At 43.2% G+C, this 20,742-nt stretch overlaps 1 protein-coding gene across 1 annotated transcript in view; it reads right to left on the reverse strand.

The window, feature by feature from the left end:
- Window positions 1–417: 417 nt before the first annotated feature.
- LOC139022929 (sphingosine-1-phosphate transporter SPNS2-like) overlaps window positions 418–20,742 on the reverse strand; it is a 45,198-nt gene continuing 24,873 nt past the window's right edge. Inside the window, exon 2 of the mRNA XM_070434687.1 lies at window positions 418–521. Within this exon, the coding sequence (XP_070290788.1) occupies window positions 433–521 (89 nt within the window). The 3' untranslated portion in view covers window positions 418–432. The remainder of the gene's footprint in view (window positions 522–20,742) is intronic.

The raw sequence follows: 20,742 nt of genomic DNA on the forward strand, positions 1-20,742 counted from the left end.
TGCATTCGCTAAATTGCAATATTTGGTTCATGTTTATTACTCCACGTGCATTAGAACTTTTGTGATACTTTCTACCCGTCTAGTCAAGGAGGGCCTTTTGGCTGTCTGTCAATGAGCAAGGCAGAAGGGGCATGAGCCACCATCCCAAAAACAAGCCAGTGTGTCTGTTGTTGACTCAGTCAGTCTTCCGGTTTAGTTACAGTCAATTGCACAGGCTGCAGGGAGGAGGAGGAGGAGGAGGGAGGATGAGGTATAGGGGGGAGGACAGGGAGGAGAGGGCTGGAGGCAGTAGGGGACTTTTATCCTTTTGTTGTCCCAATCTAAGAGGCCTAAGAGCAGCTTAGCGTGGACAGGTAATGGGCCTGTCGTGAGAGGAGGAGGAGGGTTTGAGTGGATGTTTGAGCTTTGCTAATCGTTGCTACATATGTGCCATTAAGGGATCAGGAGAGACTTACCTGTTTGCAACAAGCCCACTCCACTGTCCGATACATTGAAGTGTCTCTGGATGTCGAGCAAAACCCCTGCACAACAGAGAGAGAAGAAAGAGAGAGGGGAGGACAGCGATTAGCATTGTGTGGCAATGGTTGCGGTACAATAACCATACACGTTGTCATGAATATTTAATTGCTTTAATAACAGTTGAATGAATTAGGTTTTTGTGGCCTTGCGGTGGTTCTCTTTTATAGCTGCCGCAAGAATACAGTATTAAGGAGAGTAATACAGTATTAAGTGCTCTCTTGGCTGGCAGACAGACAGCACTAAACACTAAGATGGTGTTGCCTGCAGGGGGTTAGTGAAGGTGGCCAGGTGCCCTTTTAAAATCCCAAAAGCACACCACACACACACACACACACACACACACACACACACACACACACACACACACACACACACACACACACACACACACACACACACACACACACACACACACACACACACACACACACACACACACACACACACACACACACACACACACACACACACACACACACACACACACACACGTTTTTTTTCCTTCTCTGTAACCGGAGGACAGTTATGCACACGGGTATGGAGGAAAGGAAATTCCAGAGAGAGGATCACGAACAGAACAGACCTCTTAGTCTATAGTGAGAACTTAACGAGGTACAAGGCACTCTGTGGGGATTGAACGACTGAGCTCAAGACATGTGAGCAGCTGAATCCTGTCGTCATAACATTACCAAGACACCGCTTGTATCTCTGTAACCAATGGCGAGATTGAGATATTCACCTGTAGACCAGAGAAAATAAAGATGGCTGTTGTGCGACCCGCAATATGACAGCTAGCACATTTGTTGATCGTATAGTCAAAAAAAAAAAAAGGTGTCCAGGCTACTGCCCGTTCAATAACATAGAAATCTTTCTCAAAATAATTATCCTCGCCTGAATTCCTTATCACAAATCGTTCATATCCTCCTGAGCCTCTCCCTACACATAACACACGGCAGTGCTGTGTTCGGGCTCAGCGTGTGAGACCGACTGACAGGCTGGGCTGAGCAGAACTCATGAATATAGAGTAGCAGTAACAACAGCATCCCCAACATCCTAACAGCAGCAGCCACTGGCCCGGTATTATAACATGATGCATATCTTTCTTGCAAAAGAGATGCTTATAAAAAAAAAAGTTTTTAAACTAGGCAAGTCAGTTGAGAACAAATTCTTATTTACAATGACAGCCTACCCCGGCCAAACCCGGACAACGCCGGAGACAATTGGGCGCCGCCCTATGGGACTCCAATCGCGGCTGGGTGTCAAGCCTGGAATCAAACCGGGGACTGTAGTGACACTGCGATGCAGTGCCTTATACCGATGCGCCACTCAGGAGCCCTAGAAACTAATACCAGGTTGTATTTAATTATGCACTGCAGACCTCATCTGAACTCAAAGTCAAAGGGGCTCTCTCATAAATAGAATGAGATTCTACTAATATGGTCTCTCTACCCAAACTGTCTACACTACAGTAACACTCAAACTATATTTAAAATGCTGTGTGTTTTGACAATATTAATGTACTCCAAAAAATGGAGAGGGAGGAAGACTAAAGAGAAGTGACAACTAAGCACATTCTTAAAGTATATTACTTTATTAATTTGATTGAGTGGCCACGTTTGAGGTTTCTATCCTCGGGCATTGTCATCACTCCATTCAGTCGTCAACAGATATAGTATAGGGCACATTTCAAAGGCAGCGAGGAGCGAGGTCTGGGCAGGTGCAGCTGGGGCTCGGAGCAGAGCAGGGACATAAGTGACATTCCTGTCACATGAGACAAGCCACCTGCTCCCGTTCTCACACTTCAGGCTGCATTCCTGCACCACTGCAACACCAACAAGCCACAGCACTGAGGCTGGGTTCGCTCTAGGTAGGAACGACACACACATCAGGACTTCCATATCAATGCAGCATGGTTAAACTATTGCCTGGTTGGTGCACGGTAAAACTGGGAGGGGATTTAAATTAGGCTAACAGCCCATTTCCCTTCAACATTGAACGACGCACACACAGAGGCCGAGACAGGGGCAGACAGACACACACACAGAGGCCGAGACAGGGGCAGACAGACACACACACACAGAGGCCGAGACAGGGGCAGACAGACACACACACACAGAGGCCGAGACAGGGGCAGACAGACACACACACACACATTGGCCGTTTGCTCTATTCTTGTTCAGTACAGACAGGTCGGCTCTCCCTTGTCTAGCCTGTCAAACATCGCCACGGTGACAGAGCTGTCACTCCGCTGAGGCTGTGCTCCAATTAGCCTGCCGGAAACACACACACTCAGTGTGCCCGCTGGGAGGGGGATCCCTGTGCCAGATGGTGGAACGTCCCTCCCGAGCAGATTCAGCACCTGCCTGCCTGGTCCACGCCCTGCCCGTCCCCTCTCGCACGCACGCACGCACGATACTGAACACCCTCCTACTAATCCTCCCCCCCCCCCCCCCCCCCCCCCCATTACACCACCACCGGACTGGGGTGACTGAGTGCAGGACCAATTTAGTCTCTATGTGGGTGTACATGTGCATACAAGTGTGACCGACTGACTGATCTTTGCACTACATGCGCCCTAATAGATTGCTGTGAAAATGTATATTTCACTCTTTTGGGGCCAACTCACATGGAAGTGACATATTTTCTTTCTGATATGCAACAGTCACTATTATGTAAATGTTGTGTAAATACAGACCATATTCCCTCATTTGTGTTTATAACAATCAACCCGACTGTTCAGGTGGGCAAGTGTTTGACCCAAATGTCTTCAGATAAAAGCACACCATCCATTAAATTGAGTGCAGGTGTAATGTTGTATGATGTTGTGAAGTAATTGTTGTATTGTATTGAGTGCAGGTATACAGGTGTAATGCTCTGTGTTATGGGCTGTCTTAATCTACGAGATTACAGACAGAAGGCTGCAGTGTGTCTGTGCAGCAGCATATCAGGCTAAACGTATCTTCACTCTCAACGGGAGCTTTCAGTTTTACGGGCAGCTTCATGGCTTCAGACTGCGTATTTGAGGTTTGCCCTTGCCCTCAATTCAATCTCTCTTTCTCTCCTTCCAGCATTCCTCCCTCCTTATCCTCGCCTTCCTTTCTCTCTCTCTCTCATCATCCTCCTCTCGTCCTTCCTCTTTTCTTCTTTGCTCATTATCGCCCTGTATAACCGGACCACCCTGTATCTTATCTGTGTTTGGCGGGCACTGACACGGCTCTGACCAAAATCAGCTAAAATAACACAAACACATTGTCTGAGATGTTTCATTTCTATACAAGACACTAGTATTCGTCCTACATTAGCCCGAAGGAGTCGTGATGAAATATATTTGACTGAGGTGCCACTGACAGCCCGCAAGTCTCTACCCGTCTCCCGCCTTAGTGGCGCCAGGGCTAGAGTTGCCATGGTAACGCCGCGTGGGCACACAAGGAGGAAAGGTCAAGAGACGGCGGCAAGAGGATGTCAGCTTGCGAAATCCGGAGGACTTACAAATCACCAGCCTCTTCCCTCTCCTCTCACTCTGTCTCTCTCCGTCTGCCTCCTGTGCTCTAGGCCTATATTTGACTGCATCTATATCTATTGTTGTCTGGCTTGGGTTCACTCTTTCTCTCTCTCTCCAGGTGTTTGTGTGAGGAGAATATACTGTATCCTACCACCGGGCTCAGTGGAAATTACACGACATGAAGTCAATAACTTGCTTGTGACAGATGACATTCATACTCTGACTATCTCCGAAACTCGCATAAACAATACCTTTGATGATACATTTAGATACAGTGGTGATAACATCTACCGAAAAGACAGAAATGCCAGAGGCGGTGTTGCGGTCTACATTCAGAACCACATTCCTGTAAAGCTTAGAGACGATCTAATGTTAAATACTGTTGAAGTAATGTGGCTACAGGTTCATCTGCCTCGCCTAAAGCCCATTCTTGTGGGAAGCTACTATAGACCACCAAGGGCTAACAGTCAGTATTTGGATAACATGTGTGAAATGCTTGATAAATGTATGTGATATCAACAAAGAAGTATATTTTCTGAGTGATTTAAATATTGACTGGCTATCATCAAGCTGCCCACTCAGGAAAAAACTGCAAACTGTAACCAGTGCCTGCAACGTGGATCAGGTTGTCAGTCAACCTACCAGGGTAGTTACAAACAGCACAGGAATGAAATCAACATATATTGATCACATTTTTACTAACGCTGCAGATATTTGCTTTAAAGCAGCATCCAAATCCATAGGATGTAGTGATCACAATATAATAGCCATATCTAGGAAAGCCAAAGTTCTAATATAGTGTATAAGAGGTCATATAAGAAGACGTTTTGTCGTGATTCATATGTTGATGATGTAAAGAATATTTGCTGGTCTGTGGTGTGTATCAAGGAGCAACCAGACACTGCACTTGACGCATTTATTAAACTACTTATTCCAGTTACTAATAAGCACGCACCCATTAAGAAAATGACTGAAAAAAACTGTTAAATCCCCTTGGATTGATGGGGAATTGAGAAATTGCATGGTTGAAGAGGGATGAGGCAAAAGGTATGGCAATTAAGTCTGGCAGCCCAAATGATTGGCAAACATACTGCACATTAAGAAATCATGTGTCTAAACTAAATAAAAAGAAACTACACTATGAAACAAAGATAAATTATATAAAGAATGATAGTAAAAAGCTTTGCGGCACCTTAAATGAATTTTTTGGCGGAAAAAGCCAACTCGGCTCCTTTATTTATTGAATCAGATGGCTCATTCATCACAAAGCCCACTGATATTGCAAACTACTTTAATGACATTTTCATTGGCAAGATAAGCAAACTTAGGGATGACATGCCAGCAACAAACGCCGACACTACACATACAAGTATATCGGACCAAATTATGAAAGACAAGAATTGTACTTTTGAATTCTGTAAAGTCAATGTGGAAGAGGTGAACTGTTTATTGTTGTCTATCAACAACGACAAGCCACCGTGGTCTGACAATCTAGATGGAAGATTGTTCAATTTGGTTTAAATAATGCAAAAACACAGTGTTGGAGAAGAAAGTAAAAGTGCAATATGTGCCATGTAAAAAAAACATTTAAGTTCCTTCCTCAGAACATGAGAACATATGAAAGCTGGTGGTTCCTTTTAACATGAGTCTTCAATATTCCCACTTAAGAAGTTTTAGGTTGTAGTTATTTTAGGAATTATAGGACTATTTCTCTCTATAACGTCCGTATTTCATATACCTTTGACTGTTGGATGTTCTTATAGGCACTATAGTATTGCCAGCCTAATCTCGGGAGTTGATAGGCTTGAAGTCATAAACAGCGCTGTGCTTCAAGCATTGTTAAGAGCTGCTGGCAAAAGCAGTAAAGTGCTGTTTGAATGAACGCTTACGAGCCTGCTGCTGCCTACCACTGCTCAGTCAGACTGCTCTATCAAATCATAGACTTACTTATAATATAATAACACACAGAAATACGAGCCTTAGGTCATTAATATGGTCAAATCCGGAAACTATCATTTCGAAAACAAAATGTTTATTCTTTCAGTGAAATACGGAACCGTTCCATATTTTATTGAACGGGTGGCAACCCTAAGTCTAAATATTGCTGTTACATTGCACAACCTTCAATGTTATGTCATAATTATGTAAAATGATGGCAAATTAATTACGGTCTTTGTTAGGAAGAAATGGTCTTCACACAGTTCGCAACGAGCCAGGCGGCCCAAACTGCTGCATATACCCTGACGCGAATGCGCTTTTATTAAATCATCACCCGTTTGGCGAAGTAGGCTGTGATTCGATGATAAATTAACAGGCACCGCATTGATTATGTGCAACGCAGGACAACCATGTGTAGTTAACTAGTGATTATGTTAATATTTATTGCTTTTTATAAGATAATGCTAGCTAGCAACCTTGGCTCTTTACTGCACTCGCGTAACAGGTGGTCAGCCTGCCACGCAGTCTCCTCGTGGATTGCAATGTAATTGGCCATAATCGGCGTCCAAAAATGCAGATTAATCAGTCGATCTCTAATACACACACATGTATTTAGTACTGTAGATATGTGGTAGTGGTTGAGTAGGGGCCTGAAGGCACACAGTGTGTTGTGAAATCTGTGAATGTATTGTAATGTTTTAAAATTGTATAAACCACCTGAATTTTGCTGGACCCAGGAAGAGTAATGGGGATCCATAAGAATTACAAAATATTTCTACAAAAATACAAAATACAAACAATGGAATTAATTTTGCGCAATACAAAACGATAACCAACTCATCGTAGTGCTGCCACAAAAAATGGAAGTGGCAATTACTTTAAAGAAAAAGTTATGAATTAGTATGTCTGCCACCAATAAAATGTATTAATGTCTTAAAATTACTAATTTAAATGGTAAAACGTATCAGTTACACTATGACAAGTATACCGCATACAATTCAAGATAGTTGGGAACATGATTTCGATGTCCCGATACCATGGCATCGGGTTCATGAACTGATACACAAAACAACAAGTTAAGACATATATACATATATATATAAAAGTCTCGCTACAAAAATAATGCTCAGTGTATGGGGCATTGAACAGTCAGAGCAGTTCAGACTGCCACGTGAAAACAGAATCAACAGATCATATTTTAAGTACTTGTTCATCAGTGGCTTGTTTTTGGAGTCTGGTCCAGGAGTGGTTATGCCATAATATCAGGGCGAGGTTGGACCCACAAACTGTATTGTTGGGGGTTTTGGAGGACCACAGTCAGTCAATAAGAAATATCATTGTGCTCTTGGGTCATTTAAAAAAATAAAAATAGGGGGGCAATTTCGGCAGAAATGTTGCAGACGGGGAGGTTCAAGACCCTGCCAGCGTCTCAGGTCGCCGCCACCGACCAGAGCGCCCACTGATGGGAGCAACCATTTGTATTGTCTTTGTATTGTATTGTTGATGTTTTAATAAAAAAATAACAATGGGATTCATTTCACGGAAAAAACACCGCTCAGCTAGGTCAACTCTCCATGGGCTGTTTTCAGTCTATACTTGGGTGCATTTAATACAATTGCCTCAATGCAACATTCACAGGTGTCAGGCCTCCAGGGCCCTGTGTATTTAATGTACTGTGCCAGTCCAGTGACACTGCTGGCATAGGGGTATGGCAGGAATGCAGAAGTTCCCGATAACACATCATCCACTTCCAGCTAAACCAGAGTCAGCTTCTCACGAAGCTGCTACAGATGAGAGCCTGCAGCAATACCTCAGTATTGTACTCTAAAAGCTTCTTTGTAGGCCACTCCCTCTGAGAAATAAGACTTCATAGACACACATACAAGCAGGCACGCACACACACACACAGACATAATGAACAAGCCTAAGGGACAACAAACACAAAGTTTGGGACGTTTCAGAAGTAAAGTTTTTTCCTGGTGCAATCTGTCATGTTGGCTCTGTAGTTGTCCATAGGGAATTCCCCGCCTGATCATTTCAGGTGTAACAAATAAGCTCTCTGATAAAAAAAATGTCTTGTTTAATGCAGAGGACTAAAATAATTAAAGGACTACATGTGTACTGTATCGAACAGATAGAAGACACGTTGCTGTCAAGGGAACTAATACATTTTCGTCGGGGAACCCAATTACGGATGAAGACGCCGGAAGTTTACTGGAGTTGCCTGTGACATAGACAGGATGCTATATGTCTCTACTGATAGGATATTGTGACTACTGAGACGGCCCTGTCTGTGTGCAGCGTAGAGCTGACACTTATTCAGACCTTCTATAATGGGTGCCTTCATGAGTGCTGCTTTGAATGGAGCTATATAGGCGTTACAACAGTCTCACAGACTGTCACAGAAAGAAACACATGAAGAGTGAACAGCGAAGAGTTTATTTTGAAATGTGCTATAAATATCTACATTTAATATATTATGAATGTTTTACACATTATACAGCGTTTGGTTCTACAAATAAGTGGCCTCCCTCACTATCGTATTGAGAATAACAGCAAGAGAGGTTAGTTAGGTGAGTTGAGGTCAGGCAGTTTCGATTTTCTAGATGTCTATCGTGTTCATTGGAGGTGGTGTTGTAAATGTTGATTTGCCTGTTTTGCATAGAAACCTGATTTGTTCACCTACAATTTTGTTCACCCTCAAATTGTTAGAATTCTTTGAAACCAATATACAGTAGCGGAATGCAGAACTCAAATCCAGATGAGATTTGAGAAGAGTTTACTATATGTACTGTATGTAATGCAGCTCTGTGAGGACTATGTTTTTTGGGGGTGTGAGTCATACACTGCCAGTCCTAAATGGTCCTTTGGGACACCTTACACACACACCAGAGGAGGCTGATGGGAGGAATATAGGAGGACGGGCTTATTGTAATGGCTGGAATGAATTACAATGGAACAAACATGTGGTTTCCATCCAGATATGTTTGATACCGTTCCAGTTATTCCATTTCAGCCATTACAATGAGCCCGTCCTTCTATAGCTCATCCCACCAGCCTCCTCTGACACACACACACAAAAACAAGCACGCATGCACACGCTTCACTCACATTTTCTTTCTCCCCCACACACACACAACACACACCACACAGCACACACCACACACACAACACACACAACAACACACACACACACACACACACACACACACACACACACACACACACACACACACACACACACACACACACACAAAAAACAGCCCATCAGCTTGCAGACCTACTTCATTTTCCAATCCCCACCAGGGACCCATGGATCTCCAGCCCCACGCTTCTATTTCCGACACTCTGGAACTAGGCTACGAGGAGGATGGGAAAAGAGACCCATTTAGCAATGCAGAGTGAAGTGTAGTGTGTGTGTGTGTGTCTGTTTTTGTCTGTAGAGAGAAGTGTGTAAAAGAGAAGAGAGTTGAAGAAGGAGAGGATAGAGGGGGGAGAGAGGTGGCTACATCAGGTCAGGTAGAACTCAAAACCTCTCTTGCCAAGCCTATATTTCCATAGTGTGTGTAACACTACTCCTCGTGGTAATGTCTTACTTCCCCTTTCACTCAATATTCCTTATTTTCCCTGAGTGAGCTGCGCCGTCTGTGAGCTCTGGATGGAAGTAACTCATTCTCCCCACTGTTACAAGGGATACGTTCCAAACTGCACCCTATACAGTGCACTACTGTTGACCAGGGCCCATACGGCTCTGGTCAATATGCACTATAATAGGGAATAGGGTGCCAATTGGGACGCAAGCAGGCAGGGTGGTGGTGAACTGCTACTGTATGCTCTGCTGACGAGGGTCAATCCTGCTTCATGTGTCACCGCAAGGATCAATATAAATAGGCACAGCTCTGGGAAAAAACAGAAAGGAGTTCTCTCTCTGGGATACACAGTAAGTGTGTTTTTGTGTCCGTCTGTGCGTGTGTGGAGGTGTGTGTGGTGGAGAGAGAGAAAGTGCATGCATGTGTATGTGTGATTGGGGAAAGCCAGGGCCACAGCAGAGGCAGAGAAAGGGCTGGTTGACCACAAATATGTCCGACTGCAGCCGGCCCGGCGGGCGCTCTCCTCCCGCTGGCTCGCCTTGCGGCTAGCGCCACTCTGCTCTAACAGACCAGGCAGGGGACGCTCTCTTTTTCCATGTGACTGTGCCCAATGTGTATTTGTGTGGTGTGTTTCTATGTGTGCGTGTCTATTAATGTGTTCTATGTGAATATGTATATGAGTGTGTCCAATGTCCTTTAGGGTCAAGCTGAATCACAGCCCTCTAATAACTATGACCTCATTTGTTTCCTAACTGACGGGAGGGAAACAGCCCAGATGAAAACGGAGCTCTATTGACACTCCAGAAGGATGCTCGACTGGGGGACTGAAACACACTAAAGCAGTGGCCATCTGAGAGGTGAAGCCAGACAATTTTACAGCAAAATAATCTGTGTCTATATTTATATTCAGCGTCATGTGGCTGGGCAAACATCTGATTCATCAAGGCACTGCCATCTAGGCTTTCTGTCGCCACCGCTGGGTCTCTCTGTCTGTCTAGGTGGCTGTGTACCTCTCCCGTTGACTCTCTGAAAACAGCAAACAACATGACTGCGTGACTCACATTGAAGGTGAGGTAGAAAGAGGTGGGGTGAGAAGAGGGGGCAGAAAGAGACAGACAGAGAGAGAGAGAGAGAGAGAGAGAGAGAGAGAGAGAAAGAGCGAGAGAGAGAAAGACAGAAAGATATAAAGAAAGAAATAGGGAAGAGGAGAGAGAGAGACTGATAGAGAGAGAGAGATGTACGCTTGATGTACATCTCTCTGAGGGCTGCTGTACATCTCACCCAGCTAGCCGATAAGTGTTACATATTTCATAGCATTGGCGAGGATCCCTACAGCAGCTAATCAATAATAGATACTGTACAGCCTATTAGATGTATGGGTTGCGTCCTAAATGGCACCCTATTCCCTATAAAGTGCACTACTTTTTTATATATAGGGAATAGGGTGCCAAGTCATAACATCTGTTTTTAAACCTAATCGTAACCTTAAAAACACTGCTAACCATAATGCCTAACCTTAAATTAATTTACCAAAAAGCAAAAAAAATGTCATGAATCTTTACAATATAGACAGTTTTGACTTTGCAGCTGGCCCATCTAGCGTTAACCACTCAGTTCTGGCTCCAGGGCAAGACTCATGACAATAAACGTGAACCTGCGTGCCGCTTTGAAAGCAGTTTTGATGGCCATCGTTGAAAGTGGAGGATCACAACTTTTAACTTCTCACCTTCCAAAAATGAGTGAATTGCTTTTAGCAGCATTGTGGTTTATGCACAATAGCGCTCGCTAATGGCGTTGAATGCATAGGGGAAACCGGGGCTAAATGTTACACGAATGAAGACTAACTGGTAGGTCCTACATTATATTCACAGTACATGATCCTTGACTGAGTGCCAGTGGAACGTTTTTTGGGGATAATCAAGTCACCAATATGTTGCTAACTAGAAACAAGATCATGTTTAGAGTTTGTGATCTAGCTAATGATTAGGCTAATGGGGTAAATGCTGATGGGCAAGTCTACGCTTGAGCCTATTTTATTTATAGCCACTATGCTGCATCAGTTGGGCTACAGTAGGTGATAATGCTTATTGCTAAATAGCACACCTGTCTGATAATATGGACCAATATGTTATTGGGTTCATTTCTAAAAAAAAAAAAAATAATAATAATAATAATAATGTTTTTTTTTTTTAATGTATGTCAACATAATTTTATTTTCATTTATTTTGGAGTAGTGTCCTTTTTAAATAGTCACCAGAACTGACCTTCTCACAGTCATTCTACCCCCCAAAAATGTTTAGGTCCCTCCGCGACCTGTAGTATGCTGTGATACAGCATGTGCTTATGTCAGTATATATTGTTCATGCTAGTATATCATCGCACACCGGTGCGCCCCCGAACTAGGGACCCCACCCCCCCACACCTCCCAAAATAACCACTGCTCCCAACAATTCAGCACCACCATACTGTATGTCGACGCCAGGGACAAACACTCTCCATGCTCGCTTTCTAAATCGTGCAACCGCTCCCTGAATTCACTCTGGCCGCATCCCGCTGTGTGTGTGTCAGTGTGTGTCCGCGTGTGATGTACAACCAGTCGACCACACTGACAGCTACCATATAGCGTACCTGTCTCTCTGTCTCTCGGCACATGTGAAATTTAAAAGTCCCGTTGGTGGTAATCCTCTGCTTTTTTACATAACACAGCAAGGCAAAGGGATTAGAGTCATTATGTAGTGATTTTTAATGACATTTCATCCCGCGCACTCGCTTTCATTCCTCTATCTCTTCTCTCTCTCTCTCTCTCGTGGGTGGGAATTCACTAAGGGGTCAATGATACTGACTAGCAGCATAATTAGCTCACACACAATCCGACCCGCGTAGTTTGACTATCTTAATTAGGGTCATGTACACACGAAGAGTTTCTTGGTATGCTTCTCTAATTACTCAGGGTTTCCAAGAAAGGGGCATAGCGTTACCATTAGACATTACTATTACACACGATAACTTGTGCTGCCATCCAGAATATTACACTACACCAGATAACTGGTGTTGCCATCCAGAATATTACACTTAAACCAGGAAACTGATGCTGCCATCCAGAATATTACAACTACACCAGATAACTGATGCTGCCATCCAGAAATATACACTACACAGATAACTGGTGCTGCCATACAGAATGTCAGAATATTACACTACACCAGATAACTGGTGCTGCCATACAGAATGTACAGAATATTACACTACACCAGATAACTGGTGCTGCCATACAGAATGTACAGAATATTACACTACACCAGATAACTGGTGCTGCCATACAGAATGTACAGAATATTACACTACACCAGATAACTGGTGCTGCCATACAGAATGTACAGAATATACACTACACCAGATAACTGTGTGCCATACAGAATGTACAGAATATTACACTACACCAGATAACTGGTGCTGCCATACAGAATGTACAGAATATTACACTACACCAGATAACTGATGCTGCCATACAGAATGTACAGAATATTACACTACACCAGATAACTGATGCTGCCATCCAGAATATTACACTACACCAGATAACTGGTGCTGCCATCCAGAATATTACACTACACCAGATAACTGGTTTGCCATACGAATATTACACTACACCAGATAACTGGTGCTTGCCATCCAGAATATACACTACCAGATAACTGTGCTGCCATCCAGAATATTACACTACACCAGATAACTGGTGTTGCCATCCAAATTTACACACACCAGATAACTGGTGCGCCATCCAGAATATTACACTACACCAGATAACTGGTGCTGCCATCCAGAATATTACACACACCAGATAACTGGTGCTGCCATCCAGAATATTACACTACACCAGATAACTGGTGCTGCCATCCAGAATATTACACTACACCAGATAACTGGTGCTGCCATCCAGAATATTACACTACACCAGATAACTGATGCTGCCATCCAGAATATTACACTACACCAGATAACTGATGCTCCATCCAGAATATTACACTACACCAGATAACTGATGCTGCCATCCAGAATATTACACTACACCCGATAACTGGTGCTGCCATCCAGAATATTACACTACACCAGATAACTGATGCTGCCATACAGAATATTACACTACACAGATAACTGGTGTTGCCATCCAGAATATTACACTACACCAGATAACGGGTGTTGCATCCAGAATATTACACTACACCAGATAACTGATGCTGCCATCCAGAATATTACACTACACCAGATAACTGGTGCTGCCATCCAGAATATTACACTACACCAGATAACTTGTGCTGCCATCCAGAATATTACACTACACCAGATAACTGATGTGCCATCCAGAATATTACACTACACCAGATAACTGGTGCTGCCATACAGAATGTACAGAATATTACACTACACAGATAACTGGTGCTGCCATACAGAATGTACAGAATATTACACTACACCAGATAACTGATGCTGCCACCAGAATATTACACTACACCAGATAACTGGTGCTGCCATACAGAATGTACAGAATATTACACTACACCAGATAACTGGTGCTGCCATCCAGAATATTACACTACACCAGATAACGGGTGTTGCCATCCAGAATATTACACTACACCAGATAACTGATGCTGCCATCCAGAATATTACACTACACCAGATAACTGGTGTTGCCATCCAGAATATTACACTACACACAGATAACTGGTGTTGCCATCCAGAATATTACACTACACCAGATAACTGGTGCTGCCATACAGAATGTACAGAATATTACACTACACCAGATAACTGATGCTGCCATCCAGAATATTACACTACACCAGAAACTGGTGTTGCCATCCAGAATATTACACTACACCAGATAACTGATGCTGCCATACAGAATATTACACTACACCAGATAACTGGTGTTGCCATACAGAATATTACACTACACCAGATAACGGGTGTTGCCATCCAGAATATTACACTACACCAGATAACTGATGCTGCCATCCAGAATATTACACCACCAGATAACTGGTGCTGCCATCCAGAATATTACACTACACCAGATAACTTGTGCTGCCATCCAGAATATTACACTACACCAGATAACTGATGCTGCCATCCAGAATATTACACTACACCAGATAACTGGTGCTGCCATACAGAATGTACAGAATATTACACTACACCAGATAACTGGTGCTGCCATACAGAATGTACAGAATATTACACTACACCAGATAACTGATGCTGCCATCCAGAATATTACACTACACCAGATAACTGGTGCTGCCATACAGAATGTACAGAATATTACACTACACCAGATAACTGGTGCTGCCATCCAGAATATTACACTACACCAGATAACGGGTGTTGCCATCCAGAATATTACACTACACCAGATAACTGATGCTGCCATCCAGAATATTACACTACACCAGATAACTGGTGTTGCCATCCGAATATTACACTACACCAGATAACTGGGTTGCCATCCAGAATATTACACTACACCAGATAACTGGTGCTGCCATACAGAATGTACAGAATATTACACTACACCAGATAACTGATGCTGCCATCCAGAATATTACACTACACCAGAAACTGGTGTTGCCATCCAGAATATTACACACACCAGATAACTGATGGCCATCCAGAATATTACACTACACCAGATAACTGATGTTGCCATACAGAATATTACACTACACCAGATAACTGGTGCTGCCATACAGAATGTACAGAATATTACACTACACCAGATAACTGGTGCTGCCATACAGAATATTACACTACACCAGATAACTGGTGCTGCCATCCAGAATATTACACTACACCAGATACTGATGTTGCCATCCAGAATATTACACTACACCAGATAACTGGTGTTGCCATCCAGAATATTACACTACACCAGATAACTGGTGTTGCCATCCAGAATATTACACTACACCAGATAACTGGTGTTGCCATCCAGAATATTACACTACACCAGATAACTGGTGTTGCCATCCAGAATATTACACTACACCAGATAACTGGTGTTGCCATACAGAATATTACACTACACCAGATAACTGGTGTTGCCATCCAGAATATTACACTAACCAGATAACTGATGTTCCACAAATATTACACTACACCAGATAACTGATGTTGCCACCCAGAATATTACACTACACCAGATAACTGGTGTTGCCATACAGAATATTACACTACACCAGATAACTGGTGCAACTGGGTCCGCCCTGTGCAACTGGGTCCTGGACTTCCTGACGGGCCGCCCCCAGGTGGTGAGGGTAGGTAACAACATCTCCACCCCGCTGATCCTCAACACTGGGGCCCCACAAGGGTGCGTTCTGAGCCCTCTCCTGTACTCCCTGTTCACCCACGACTGCGTGGCCATGCACGCCTCCAACTCAATCATCAAGTTTGCGGATGACACTACAGTGGTAGGCTTGATTACCAACAACGACGAGACGGCCTACAGGGAGGAGGTGAGGGCCCTCGGAGTGTGGTGTCAGGAAAATAACCTCACACTCAACGTCAACAAAACAAAGGAGATGATTGTGGACTTCAGGAAACAGCAGAGGGAGCACCCCCCTATCCACATCGACGGGTCAGTAGTGGAGAAGGTGAAAGTTTTAAGTTCCTCGGTGTACACATCACGGACAAACTGAATTGGTCCACCCACACAGACAGCGTCGTGAAGAAGGCGCAGCAGCCCTCTTCAACCTCAGAGGCTGAAGAAATTCGGCTTGTCACCAAAAGCACTCACAAACTTCTACAGATGCACAATCGAGAGCATCCTGTCGGGCTGTATCACCGCCTGGTACGGCAACTGCTCCGCCCACAACCGTAAGGCTCTCCAGAGGGTAGTGAGGTCTGCAGAACGCATCACCGGGGGCAAACTACCTGCCCTCCAGGACACCTACACCACCCGATGTCACAGGGAGGCCATAAAGATCATCAAGGACAACAACCACCCAAGCACTGCCTGTTCACCCCGCTATCATCCAGAAGGCGAGGTCAGTACAGGTGCATCAAAGCAGGGACCGAGAGACTGAAAAACAGCTTCTATCTCAAGGCCATCAGACTGTTAAACAGCCACACTAACATTTAGCGGCCGCTGCCAACATACTGACTCAACTCCAGCCACTTTAAAAATGGGAATTGATGGAAATATGTAAAAATGTCCACTAGCCACTTTAAACAATGCCACTTAATATAATTGTACATACCCTACATTACCCATCTCATATGTATATACTGTGCTGGTGTTCCATACAGAACATTATGGCACAACCAGTTATCTGGTGTTAGTGTAATATTCTGTACATTCTGTATGGCAACACCAGTTATCTGGTGTAGTGTAATATTCTGTACATTCTGTATGGCAACACCAGTTATCTGGTGTAGTGTAATATTCTGTACATTCTGTATGCAAACACCAGTTATCTGGTGTAGTGTAATATTTTCTGTAACATTCGTAATTGGCAACACCAGTTATCTGGTGTAGTGTAATATTCTGTACATTCTGTATGGCAGCACCAGTTATCTGGTGTAGTGTAATATTCTCTATGGCACAACCAGTTATCTGGTGTAGTGTAGAGAATATTACACACCAGATAACTGGTTGTGCCATAGAGAGTGTACTGAACTCCCTGGACGGGCCTGAACCGCCCAACCCCATCCCTCCTTCTCTTTGATTCCAACATGACTGAGCAGTGGAGCAGAACAATCAATACCCTTTTCAAACAGAATAGGAAGGAAGGCTATCTCCAGCCTTCACTCTCTGGAGATAGAAAAAGAAGGAGAGAGCGAGTGAGTAGAGAAAGAAACAGAGCGAAACAGAAAAGAGAGAAAAAGGCGAGCTCCGAGCGTGCCAGCCAGGTGCGTGAAAGCAGTAGAGAAAAATTGGTCTGGACTGGTGTTTCAAGCTCAATTCAGCATCAACAAGGTGCAGCAGCGCTAGCCTGTCATGCAGACCACAGAGCTTATAGACCAAAAAAAATTGAGAGAGGTAGAAAGAGCGAGATAGAGAGAGAAAGACAGAGACAGAGTGTCTCTCTCTCTCTCTCTCTCTCTCAGAGAGGGGCAAATGGAGGCCTCTAAGTGAGGGGTTACGTAGATAACCTAACCCAGTGGTGCGGAACAGAGAACACATAACACCAATACTCAATCACTAGGAACCCAGGTTGACAGGAAAAGATGAGTTCAGAAGGCAGCCATTTTGTCTACTCCTTTCTTTGGCACGCCTGCCTGTGTAGTGGTAGTGATAGGAATACACCTCAGCTGCAGCACTGGGCTGATAGAAGGAGGAGAGTAAAGCGGTATAGCTAGCTAATAATGACTGCTGAAGAGAAATGGGGCTCTCACAGGCTGTGTCTCAAATGGAACCCTATAGCGTTCTATTTTTTGACCATGGCTAGTAGTGCATTATATAGGGAATATAATTATACTGGGACACAGGCACAATCTCACATCACACAACAGGAAACATCTGTCATAACTCCCCTTAAAGTCCACTATCTTTATGCACTCTAGTCCATGGGCCAGAGGGACACATTTCACATTCACTATATATACACAAAAGTATGTGGACATTCGGCTATCTCAGCCACACCCGTTGCAGAAAGGTGTATCAAATTGAGCACACATCCATGCAATCTCCATAGACAAACATTTGCAGTAGAATGGCCTTACTGAAGAGCTCAGAGATGTTCAACGTGGAACCAGCATAGGATGCCATCTTTCCATCAAGTCAGTACGTCAAATATCTGCCCTGCTAGAGCTGCTCCGGTCAACTGTAAAAGGGCTCTTATTGTGAAGTGGAAATGTCTAGGGGCAACAACGGCTCAGCCGCAAATTGGTGGGCCACACAAGCACACAGAACGGGACCGCCGAGTGCTGAATCTCGCAGCGCGTAAAAATCGTCTGTTCTCGGTTGCAACATTCACGACCGAGTTCCAAACTACCTCTGGAAGCAATGTCAGCACAAGAACTGTTCAGGAGCTTCATGAAATTGGTTTCCATGGCCGAGCACCCGCCCGCACTCAACCTAGTCCCCATAGCCGTTTCAAATATACTACATTACAACACTTAGAAAATGTTTTAGAAACATTCACTGACATCTATTGATTAAAATTATATGCAATATGATTCTATAAATTTGTCTTAACATCAAGAAATGTGATGTGAACTCTGCCCTGTACATTCCACCCGATATGAAATCCCATTGGATTTACGTCCTGCAAAGTGCCTTCTTTATAAATGCACCACCTTTACATAATGCTAGGAAAAGTCTAAACGATGATGCCTAGCTATCTATTGCTGATTGAACCATAGGGTACACATGTTTCAATATGGCCGCCAACAGGATTGTTCTGGCATTGATACTCTTTCAAAAACAGGTGGAATATGCCTAACGATCATTTAAAAATATATATTATAGTTATGCAGATAGCAAAACCAATTTAGCCAGGTTTGCAAAATATATCATCTTCGTAAAATATTACCAAAATTGTTTTAAAAAAAATTCAAAATTACTATTCGTCAAAAGTTGCTAAATAGATGGATTTTTTTCTAAACACCAATTGCAAAACTTCAATTATGTTTGACAACTAGCCACTGAACTAATGGCTACACAATTATTAGGTAACGTATAGTATTTCATGAAATCACTCGAAAGGTTGAAGGTTAGAGGGCAACATTTTAAGATCACGATGGTCATGGACAGAAGAGCATTTACAATCACCAATGTTCCCTTTAAGAGACAATGCGTTTACCTAAATATCCGTGTTAACTTGCTGGGAAAACTCAACAAACGACAAACCACACCTTTCGTCTTAGCATGCGGAGTATTGCTATACAACAGACTATTATAGGTGGCAACTATAAAGCTAACATGCTACCAGATTTGGATCTCTTGGACTTCCCAGTGTGACCAATTTCCCTACAACAGATATGTAGTTCTGCTATTTGTAACATTGTTGTTTCAATGATGAGTCAGTCTATGTAAACCATTAGATCTGATCGAAAAAAATATATATATATATAAAAAATTCCATCGTTTTTAAGATGAGATCCACCCAATAGAATGTTCCATTGTTGTTTGATCCTGCGAACATTCCATTGCATAGACTCCAATACAACAAGAAATATACTTTTTTGGAGAGGTTATATTTCAATTTGACCAGAGGCTTGTGGGGAACATTTTAATAGCATTCAAACCTTTGCTACCCCAAAGTGGACACATTTTCCCCACTGGCCTATGGACTACTCCATAGCGGCAGGAAGCCTAGTGGTTAGAGTGTCGGCCAGTAACAAGTGACATCAATAAGAGTTCATAGCTTTCACTTGGATTCACCCGGTCAGCCTACATATGTCATGGATGTCATATTGTACACTCATATGTCATATATTGTACACTCGGTATATACAGTATATGATCAATCACAATTCCCTACAGTACAATATACTCCCAATAGGACAATAATGGAATACATCTGTCACATTTCCCCATACAGCAGATTTACATTAGAGATATGTCCTAATTGCCTATACTCAGTACTGTATGTACAGTATACCCTTTTCTCCTAGTTCTCCCTATAACAGTTTATAATCTCAGCTCCATTATGAGTCCAGGGAGGGAGTTTACTGTATATACAGTGCCTTCGGAAAGTAGTCAGATCCCTTGACTTTTTCCACATTTTGTTACGTTATAGTCTTATTCTAAAATGGATATAAAAGAGAAAAAAATCCTCAGCAATCTACACACAATACCCTATAATGACAAAGCAAAAACAGGTTTTAAGACATTTGTTGAAAAAACTGAAATATCACATTTACACAAGTATTCAGACCCTTTGCTATGAGACTCGAAATTGAGTGGCCCAGCCAGAGCCCGGACTTGAACCTGATCGAACATCTCTGGAGAGACCTGAAAATAGCTGTGCAGCGACGCTCCCATCCAACCTGACAGACCTTGAGAGGATCTGCAGAGAAGAATGGGAGAAACTCCGCAAATACAAGTGTGCCAAGCTTGTAGCGTCATACCCAAGAAGACTCAAGGCTGTAATTGCTGCCAAAGGTGCTTCAACAAAGTACTGAGTAAAGGGTCAGAATACTTATGTAAATGTGATATTTTTATGAACATTGAATTATTTTTAAACA

Source organism: Salvelinus sp. IW2-2015, linkage group LG23 (genome assembly GCF_002910315.2).
Source record: "Salvelinus sp. IW2-2015 linkage group LG23, ASM291031v2, whole genome shotgun sequence".
Taxonomy (NCBI): domain Eukaryota; kingdom Metazoa; phylum Chordata; class Actinopteri; order Salmoniformes; family Salmonidae; genus Salvelinus; species Salvelinus sp. IW2-2015.